The sequence below is a fragment of the Euprymna scolopes genome, chromosome 46 (assembly GCF_053919585.1).
Source record: "Euprymna scolopes isolate OS-2025 chromosome 46, ASM5391958v1, whole genome shotgun sequence".
Lineage (NCBI taxonomy): Eukaryota > Metazoa > Mollusca > Cephalopoda > Sepiida > Sepiolidae > Euprymna > Euprymna scolopes.
The window spans coordinates 130,864,454-130,875,492 of NC_136527.1; the positions used below are offsets into that span (position 1 = coordinate 130,864,454).

Here is an 11,039-nt window from a genome sequence, read left to right on the forward strand (position 1 = left end):
AATAAAACTAGCTCCAAAACTAGTAGTCTGTCTGTCTGTCTCTGCCAATTTTCCTTGCGATATTCGTTTTCAGCATACCTGAACAAACTGAGGGTTGGCCTCTTTCATATGCCGCCTGTTCAAACATGGTCGCCAGTGATTTATATTTAAAAATACACGTAATAATAAAACTAGCTCAAAAACTAGTAGTCTGTCTTTCTCTGTCAATTTTCTTTGCGATATTCGTTTTCAGCATACCTGAACAAACTGAGGGTTGGCCCCTTTCATATGCCGCCTGTTCAAACATGGTCGCCAGTGATTTACATTTCACAATACACGCATTAATAAAACTAGCTCCAAAACTATTTTTCTCTGCTAATTTACCTTGCGATATTCGTTTTCAGCATACCTGAACAAACTGAACAGTACGAGTTTTCCGGGTACGGTTTTTCCGGAGACGAGTTTTCCCGGGACAAGTTTTCCGGGCACTGGTATAAGTGCTATGGATTCATCAGAGCACATCTCATTAAAGTACTTGTAAACAGGGATGCAACACTGAGGCGATGGGACAGACTTTGGAGATTGGCCTATAGCACGCACGGGGCCTATTAGATTAGATACTCTTTTTGTTTTTGTTTTTGTGCTCAACGATAAAAACCGACTTCTTCATTTGTGTTTGCTTCTCATTTTAACTTTTGCTCTAATAAGAGTTTCGCTAATGTGAAAAAGAAAACATGTTCGAACGTTTGCTGACATTTATTGGATGTGTTGCTTTGCTACCAGTATTTTGCTTAATTTTCGAGTTTGGAGCGATTGTCGAGTGTCACAAGATGACTGTAAAATATCAGACACTTATTTATTGTTCTAACTTAAAACTGTGCGCTACTTTTGTTTGTGTTAAATAAACGTTTTAAAATAAGTTAAAACAACATTTTCTCATATATTTATTTGTTCACTACTTTTTCGTTTTGTTCTTATTGAATGCGAAATATTCGCTGTAGAATTTCCACGGGTCACGATTATTTCGTTTTATTAATCTTAAGTTTCATAGAATTAAAAGTTCAGACACAACTTTGTCGAGCCATTTTTTAAAACTTACGTTTGACCCCGGCACGTGCAGTGCAGAGAACACGACCCTTTCTCTCCTTCACCCACTTTCTCTTTTCTTTAGCTTGCTGACAAGCGAATGCTTATGTGTGCGTGCGTGTGTGTGTGTGTGTGTGTGTGTGTGTGTGTGTGTGTGCGTGTGTGTGTGCGTGCGTGTGTGTGCGTGCGTGCGTGCGACGTGCCAACGTCAAACGAAGTTTAAATTGAAATTCATTTCGTCGGTTTCAACAAAATTTAAAAAAATAAAAACTTTTTCCCGACCGGCCGGATTAGGGTTGTGAGGTGTGGTTAGAGTTCATGAAAATAAATGTTAGCAATAAAAACTTTTTAAAACTAAGTTAGAAAAATGAACACAATTTGCTTCCCCACCAAATTATCGTATTATTGGAGGCCCCGATTCTTCTTTTTTTTAGGCGATGTAATAAACCATATTTTTGAGTAGGTTTCCTCCTCTCTTTATTTTGGTTTGTATATTTTTTATGTTGCAAAAATGCTTCCGGGAGATTTTTTTAGGATTCTAAACGTTTACTTTTTTTTTACACTTTTTATTATCTTCGAAAAATGTACACAAATGTAAACAATCAGTTTACGAGTTGAAAGGCATCGTTAAAATATTTGTAGCGAGTTCTTTTCATTTTATATTTTTATTTCGTCCTCTTCAAGTCCAATGTAAACAAGTTCTTGATAAGCCGTTCCTCTTAAGGAATCCAATTTACAAAATTTATACTTCTAACGATTACTATGATATTGTCCCATTGACTACTGCACACTCTTTAAACCCTCGAGTGGTCTCTGGGCCTTGATAAGTAGTGATCCCTTTGTAAAACAAAAGATATTTCAATACTTTGATGTGCTAGTTTTCCTTTTCATTTCAAAATGCACGCATTAATAAAACTAGCTCCAACACTATTTGTCTCTGCTAATTTCCTTACGATATTCGTTTTCAGCATACCTGAACAAACTGAGGGTTGGCCCCCCTCATATGCCGCCTGTTCAAACATGGTCGCCAGTGATTTATATTTAAAAATACACGTAATAATAAAACTAGCTCAAAAACTATTTGTCTCTGCTAATTTTCCTTGCGATATTCGTTTTCAGCATACCTGAACAAACTGAGGGTTGGCCCCTTTCATACACCGCCTGGTTAAACTGTTCAAACAGGGTCGCCAGTGATTTACATTTCAAAATACACGCATTAATAAAACTAGCTCCAAAACTATTTGTCTCTGCTAATTTTCCTTGCGATATTCGTTTTCAGCATACATGAACAAACTGAGAGTTGGCCCCTTTCATACACCGCCTGCTCAAACATGGTCGCCAGTGATTTACATTTCCAAATACACGCATTAATATCTCGAAAACTATTCGTCTGTCTGTGCTAATTTTCCTTGCGATATTCGTTTTCAGCATAAGGGGCAAGTTTTCCGGGCACTGGTATAAGTGCTATGGGTTCATCAGAGCACATCCCATTAAAGTACTTGTAAACAGGGATGCAACACTGAGGCGATGGGACAGACGTTGGGGATTGACCTATAGCACGCACGGGGCCTATTAGATTAGATACTCTTTTTTTTGTTGTTTTTGTGCTCAACGATAAAAACCGACTTCTTCATTTGTGTTTGCTTCTCATTTTCGCTTTTTCTCTGATAAGTGTTTCGCTAATGTGAAAAAGAAAACATGTTCGAACGTTTGCTGACATGTATTGGATGTGTTCCTACCAGTATTTTGCTTAATTTTCGAGTTTGGAGCGATTATCGAGTCTCACAAGATGTGTGTAACATGTCAGACACTTCTTTATTGTTCTAACTTAAAACCGTGCGCTACTTTTGTCTGTGTTAAATAAACGTTTTAAAATAAGTTAAAACAACAAAAATGTGATCTAGGTAGGTAGAAGAGTAACTTATCTTGCCTTTGGTAACATTCATTTTCTTATATATTTATTTGTTCACTACTTTTTCGTTTTGTTCTCTTGAATGCGAAATATTCGCCGTGGAATTTACACGGGTCACGATTATTTCGTTTTATTAATCTTAAGTTTCATAGAATAAAAAGTTCAGACACAACTTTGTCGAGCGATTTATAATCGATTTCATTTAACTTCTGTTTGACCCCGGCACGTACGATCCTTTCTCTCCTTCCCCCACTCTCTCTCTCTTCTTTAGCTTGGTGACAAGTGATATGCTTATGTGTGCGTGCGTGTGTGTGTGTGTGTATGTGTGTACATGCGTGCGTATGTGTGTTGTCGTATTCACCAAAATTTAAAAAAATAAAAACTTTTTTCCCCGACCGGCCGGATTAGGGTTGTGAGGTGTGGTTAGAGTTCATGAAAATAAATGTTAGCAATAAAAACTTTTTAAAACCAAGTTAGAAAAAAGAAAACAATTTACTTCCCCACGGAGCCCCCGATTCTTCTTCTTTTTTTAGGCGATGTAATAAACCATATTTTTGAGCAGGGTTGCCTCCTCTCTTTATTTTGGTTTGTATATTTTTCATGTTGCAAAAATGCTCCCGGGAGATCTTTTTAGGATTCTAAAGGTTTGCTTTTTTTTTACACTTTTTATTATCTTCGAAAAATGTACACAAATGTAAACAAGCAGTTTACGAGTTGAAAGGCATCGTTAAAATGATATTTTTCGCGAGTTCTTTCAGCTGTATAGTTTTTATTCGTCGTCTTCAAGTCGAATGTAAACAAGTTCTTGATAAGCCGTTCATCTTAAGTAATCTGATTTACCAAATGTACACTTCTAACGATTACTATGATATTGTCCCATTGACTACTGTACACTCTTTAACCCCTCGAGTGGTCTCTGGGCCTTGATAGGCAGTGATTCCTTTGTAAAATAAAATAAAAACATTTCAATACTTTGATGGTGAATCTATAGTCAGACTATGCTAATTTTCCTTGCGATATTCGTTTTCAGCATACCTGAACAAACTTAGTGTTGGCCCCTTTCATATGCCGCCTGTTCAAACATGGTCGCCAGGGATTTACATTTCAAAATACACGCATTAGTATCTCGAAAACTATTTGTCTGTGCTAATTTTCCTTGTGATATTCGTTTTCAGCATACCCGAACGATTTTAAAATGGACAGTCCGAATGTTAACGAAGCACACACACACACACACACACACACACACAAAGACAACGTAAACTCAGTGAAAGTGTCTACTGTCGATAAGCTAGTTGTAAATTAGATTACTGGCTCTTATGAGTTTTAGTCTAACCACCCTTTACAACTGTGATACAGTAGAACAGTCCGTCTCTGGACAATTAGCAGTGTATCGCATAACTCAATGACAGTGTCGAATGTTGACTAGCTAGTTGTAAGTTAGGTTACTGGCTCTGATGTGTTACACTCTAACCACCCTTAATAACTGTGATACAGCGGAACAGTCCGTTTTGGGACAAGTGGCGGTGATCGCATAACTCATTGAAAGTGCCGAATGTCTATTAGCTAGTTGAAACTTAGATTACTGGCTTTGATGAGTTTCAGTCTAACCACACTTAATAACTTTGATACAGCGGAACAGTCCGTCTGTTTCGCATAACTCATTGACAGTGTCGAGTGTCGATTAGCTAGTTGTAACTTCGTAGCCGAATGCCCCTTTAAGAAGAGACTTGAAGATAATAATTATTGTTGTCATTTGTATTGTTATTCTTATCGTCCAGCCATGCACGTGCAGAAATCCATTTCCAACTCAACTGTGTTAAAAAAACTTACTTCTCCTTCAACGAGACAAGAACGCCGACACTCGACTTCGCACCGATATGACGATTCATAGAAATTAAAGCTGTTGATTTTATGTATTGAATGTTACAACTTTGCCCCCACTCCTACACACACAGACACAGCGACGAACGAACCTGGCGACGCTTTCGATTGTAAATATAAGAGCGTTGTCGGCGGCGACAACCGGAAATGGCAAACCCTGTGTCAGTCAGATTTCACTTTGAACTGCGAAATAATTCGTTTTAACTAATGAGACCTGTGGAAATTCTAAGGTTAATCCTTCCGAGTTAAGACAACAAAGCGTAAAATTTGAAAAAAAAAAAAAAAATACAAAACAAATATATAATATGTAAATGTTACCAAAAGATACCAAAGATAAGTTACTCTTCTAAATATATATATATATATAATTAAATAATCTATATATCTTTAAAAATGAACTTATCTGTATGTCTGTCTGTGTGTCTGTAATGTTAACGAATTCCGCTCGTTTGAATACTCCAGAAATTTGTCTGTTAAGGGGTCAAAGTTATACCATTGAGAACTCTACCAAACTCCTCCGGCAATTTTGAGTCTAAACACTTGAAATTTTAGATATAGGTTCCTTGGACATGGAAGCCGTTATTTTATTTTATGTATTTATTTATTTATTTTTTTTTGCTCAATTTGCCAAGCCTCTACCTCAGGGCCACCAAACAATTGCCACGGAAATGGAAGAAATTAAGAACTAATTAACTACGAATTTGGGAGAGTACAATGACAATCTAGAGTGTTCGAACGAGTGGAAGTTGTGAACATTACATAGATGCTAGTTGATTACCTTATAACATGGCAATGTGTACGTTTTATTTCTTTTGCTCAGCATTCGGACAAATGAGTTGACAAAAAAAAAATTTTAAGAAAATAATTTTATTAACGGTAAATGCGCAAGAATTACGGGTGCAAAGAATTCTGCTTAAGTTTCTTTTAGCTGCTGTTTCTGCTCGTGTAAGGACTTCTTCAGGATGTTTATTGTTTTCAGTCAACCTGGACTTCTCTTTGCCACTGGAATCAAGTCGTGTTGACTCAGGAGAAGAGGGGTTAGTGATTGTGTAACCCGTGCTTCACTGTTTAGTGTGTGCCTATCATTCGGGTAAATGAGTCAACAAAATAAAACAAAAAATACATTTAGAAAATGATTTTATTAACAGGAAATGCGCAAGAATCACGGCTGCAAAGAATTCTGCGTCAGTTTCTCCACTCTGCCTTTTAGCTGCTGTTTCTGCTCGTGTAAGGACTTCTTCAGGATGGCAATGTCTTGCTCGGTCTGTAGGGAAGAGAAGATAAACAAAAAATTCAATCATTTTATTGTAGACTAGCATTTCAGCCCGGCGTTGCCCGGGTGTTTGGATGTGTTTGTTGAGCAAAAAAAAAAAAAGTGGTAGTAGGAAGACAGGTTTGAACACGTACCCCAAAGGAGGAAAAGAACAGGAAAAAAACCTGACGTCTTTGCTGTAACGCCCACCGCCAAACCAGAAGTGACATGTTTAAATTAAAGCTAGACAATCGAAAGGAAAGGATGACTTTTGAAAATATTGGCGAAAAAAAGCGACACCCCCCCCTGTAGAAAAGTGTCCAGTTGAAGATGAAGTTATTAACATCTTTAGCCATTTTTTTTATATTTGTCGTCTGAAAGGTTGAACTTCAAAACGATACTGATCTGTTAAAAATCCGTCACCTCTGTCGAAAGTTTTAGGCAGACATGCAAACATACATACATAAATTTATATATTGGTAACTAAAAATTTTTGATCCAAACCGATTAAAAAGCTTGCCCTATCTCTGAATACCCTTTATGTAAAATTTCAAATGTTTAGATCAAAACATTGTCTGAGTAATTTGGTAGAGATCGCAACGGTCAATTTTTAAAAAAACTTTGAACCCCATTATGACCCCTGAACATTTGTTTTGGGCTCAAATCAAGTTATTAAGTTAAATCCATGTCCAAGGAAACTATATCTAAAATTTCAATTGTTTAGACCCAAAATTGTCGGAGGAGTTTGGTAGAGTTCTCAAAGGTCAAATCGTTGAACTTTGACCCCTTAACAGCCAAATTTCTGTCCGAAAACGGATTACAAAGATTTTCCCAAATTTCAGTACCCTATATATCAAATTTCGCGTCTGTAGACTGAAAATTGACAGAGTTATTGCGTAGGGGAATGTTCACGTTTATAGATATATAGATATGAGCAAAAATATCTTGCCTTTGGTAACAGTTATTTATAGAATTGTTAGATGAAAGTCTAGAACAGTTCTAACAAATCAGTCCCTCCAAATGTTAAGAATGGCTTTCTAAATAAAGTTCTCCATCTTCGGTTCGTAAACTTCATAAGTAACCTATTAAGTTGTTAGGTGGAGACTTGCAATGTCTGTTCCAATGTCTGAGTCGCCTTGGCCATGTGCCAAAAATTGATACATCATCGTCCTAGTGACTCATGGCCGAGGCGACTAAGACGTTGGAACAGACATTGCAAGTCTCCAACGTGCTGAGTCCAATCCTGAGCGAAAGCAGTGGCAGTGACAACACAATGGCAGTGACAGGGATAGACGCAGCAGCAGCAGCAACAGCATTAAGCGGTAGCAGCAGGGACGGCCTGAATGGACCGAGAACATGGTACCCCCGTAACAATAAAGGGTTGGGTTCGAAATTCAAATAAAAGTTCGCGAGTTTGAGATACACCTGAAGAAGGCTGAAGGATAATACGGCCGAAGCGTAGTGAAAAAAACACCGAAGATGAGGAAATGAGTCCGAAAAACGAAATCCATAATATCTACACTCCTATAAATTCTTTTTTTTTTGTGTGTGTAATTATATTCGTATTGAAACGCTTTTCTTCTATTTATTTAAAAAGATAATACAACTTTGTTATATATGGCTCGTAGCTGGGTTCATTCAGATTCGTGTGAAAGAAAACATGGAAAGAAAGAAAGGGAGACCATGACAGAAAGAGACGAAGATATATATTTCTCTCACATGCAAGTCAGTCTGGTTTCCGATTTTGAATGGAGTAGACATGGTTGAGATTTCACTAAGATTCATAGAACTAAAGAAACATGTGGAACTACCAAGAAATAGAAGAATAAGCCACACAATGAGATATACACATAAGAGACAAAATTCTCCCCCTCCCCATTATTTTATTCTACTTGTGAGTCAAGGCCTGAAGACCACCCGAGGATAAGGGTTAATGTATGTAAGGTGTTAGTGCAGTAATAGTTAATGGTATAAATTGGATAGAATTTTTATTATTTATGGGGACGGCTCAACAAGAACTTGTTTACATTGGATTTGAAGGCCAGCAGATAGAGAGTGAGGAGGATTCATATATAGTGGTTGTAGCTAATCAAGTGTTTTTTTTTTGTTTTTAAAGTTTTGCAAGGGGGCCCGTAGCTGGGGTCATTCAGATTCGTGTGAAAGAAAACGTGGAAAGAAAGAAAGAAAGAAAGAGCATGAAAGAAAGAGAGGGGGATATCTTTTCTCTCGCATGCAAGTCAGTCTGGTTTCCGATTTTGAACAGAGCAGACACGGTTGAGATTTCACTAAGATGCATAGAAGTAAAGCAAGATGCGGAACTGTCAAGAAATAGAAGAATAAGCCAAGCGTTAATTAATTAAAGGAAGCCTTCGATTTGTTATCTTGTACAGCTGCAAGCGACAAAGAAAAAAATGGTGAACTTTATCGCATATATATGCATCGCAATTGCATTCACAAATACAAAGAGACACACAGGATGAGATATACACGCAAGAGGCAAAATCCCCCCCCCATTTTAGTCAAAGTCCGAAGTCCACTCAAAGATAAGGGTTAATGAATGTAAGATGTTAGTGCAGTAATGGTTAATGGTATTTGGGTAGAAGTTTGATTATTGATGTGGACGGCTCAACAAGAACTTGTCAATCATGAAGCTTCCCAAGACGAGGGCCATTGATTTAAATTGGGACGTGATGGGAGTCAGAGCGATTATGATGAAAATAGAGAAGGTTCTGTTGTTTTAAATTTACTGGGGAGGAACCATTTTAGACATGAATAGTAGTCTGAAGAATCCAAATGTTATGAAACGTTGCCTTACCTGTGAGAGTTCAGCATCAATAGACGCTATATCTGGATCTTTCGTTTCCCATGACTGCAACATATTCAGGTATTCTTTCAGTGATCTTAATTTGTAAAAATATATAACAATAAATGTTAGCTTCAATTTTAATATTTGCTGCTTCTGCACTATTAGGACGAGATTTTGTAGTCGATAAATGGAGTTTTCAGATAAAAAAAAAAATAATGGTTTTAATTGATTTTTTTTGTCAATTCTAATAAATTACAATGTTAGCTTCCAAATTATGCAGTCGAAATTACCTAAATATTACTGAATTATTAAAAAAAAAATTTAATCGCGTTAGCAAGTGAAGAAATTGCCGCCACCTTGTTTAAATTGAAACATGCAATGTACTTACGCTAATTTCTCTCGTTGGGTTTTGTAATTCAATAACAACTTGTTTGTCTCGAGCACTTCCAACCGCAGATTAGCATCAGTCGCCTCCTTTGAGACCCGGAAATCGCTCGGGGTCATCAGCAAAACATCCGAGTCTTTTTCCTGAACTGGACCAGGACCAGCATTCTTGGCTAATGGATTCCCAGACTGAAGTTTTGTATCGGGCTGAACGTCTACTAGCTGCGGCTCGGGAGAAAGAACCAGTCGGCTAGCAGGAGAGAGTCTTTCAGATGAATTCTCGGGAGGAGTCTGGTTCATTTTAATCAGCCTCTCTGGCCCTTCTTCAAATCTAGGTTTGACCAAAGGTTTTTCAATCGTAAACTGTAAATAAATGAAATTTTAAATTCAAATTCATGTCAAATCCTGGTGAAAATGAACAAACGGTGCAGTTTTAGGCTTTAATATATGTACATTTGAGTTCTGCAACCATACAAAAAAAAAAATACAGCAAAATGTCACTTTAAATGTAAGATCCCTTAGCACATTGAAAAATAGAGTGGAAGGGATGTCACTTGATGTATGATCCCTTAGCACAATGAAAAATAGGATAGGGGAAGTTACTTTGAATGTAAGATCTCTTAGCACAATAAAAAAGTAGAGGTATGTCACTTTATAGGTGAGATCCCTTAGCAAAATGAAAAAAAAAGTAGGGCATGTTACTTTAAAAGTAAGATCCCTTAGCACAATGATAAATAAGGTCGAATGTGGGATTTTTCTTTAAATGTGAGATCACTTTTCAAATTAAAATATTGGGTGGGGAGATGTCACTTTAAATGTAAGATCCCTTAGCACATTGAAAAATAGGTTTGGTGGGGAAGTCACATTACATATAAGATCCCTTAGCACAATGCAAAATAGGATAGGGAGAAATAACTTTAAATGGAAGATCCCTTACCACAATGAAAAAAAAGTAGAGTATTGTCACTTTAAAGTTAACGTCCCTTAGCACATTGAAAAATATGGTGGGGGATGTATGATCCCTTAGCATAAGGAAAACTAGAGTGAGAGGATATCTCTTTAAATATGAGATCCCTTAGCACAATTAAAAATAAGGTTGGGAGTGGGATTTTGTTATAAACACATTAAAAAATAGTAGGGGTCAGAGTGGACCTGGGAGCAAATAGCAATTAAAGGGTGGCTCCACACTCCCCAAAGCCTGCAAGCTGGGGCCTAACCACTGGATATAGTGTAAGGTCATATCCAGGACCACAGATATATATAGATAGGTACAGAGATTGAGAACGCACTAAAAATGTGGCTTCATTTCGGTACCTAACTTACCTGGGTGGGTTGCCTGTAGGCGGAGAAAAACCGTGTCACACAGACAGACAAACAGTATGAAAATTTATAATAAGATATAACAAAAATAAAAAAAGAAATAATACCATCAAAATAGACAATTCTCACCTGATTTTCAATGTCTTTGGTTATAGCTTTTTCCATCTTGATAGGAATTTCGGGACTGAAAAAAGAAAACCAAATTGCTAACTTAACGATACAAATCCGATACACACATATATATGTGTATATATATATATATATATATATATATATATATATATATATATATATATTTAAAATATAATTATTTATTATTTTTTTATAACTTTTTACAAACGAAGCACACATTCGCATAAACACACACACACAAATACTTAAACATGCACACATTCACTCTTCAAACTAAACAAGTT

The 11,039-nt window shown here is 36.8% G+C and overlaps 1 protein-coding gene across 1 annotated transcript; it reads right to left on the reverse strand.

Annotated features, from left to right (window-relative positions):
- Nucleotides 1-9,288: 9,288 nt before the first annotated feature.
- LOC145270904 (uncharacterized) lies at nucleotides 9,289-10,813 on the reverse strand. Its single transcript, XM_080126454.1, has 2 exons — nucleotides 10,753-10,813; nucleotides 9,289-9,666 (listed from the first exon to the last, which is right to left on the reverse strand). The coding sequence occupies exons 1-2, from the start codon at nucleotides 10,786-10,788 to the stop codon at nucleotides 9,304-9,306; spliced, it is 399 nt and encodes a 132-aa protein (XP_079982580.1). The 5' UTR covers nucleotides 10,789-10,813; the 3' UTR covers nucleotides 9,289-9,303.
- Between the last annotated feature and the right edge of the window lie 226 nt (nucleotides 10,814-11,039).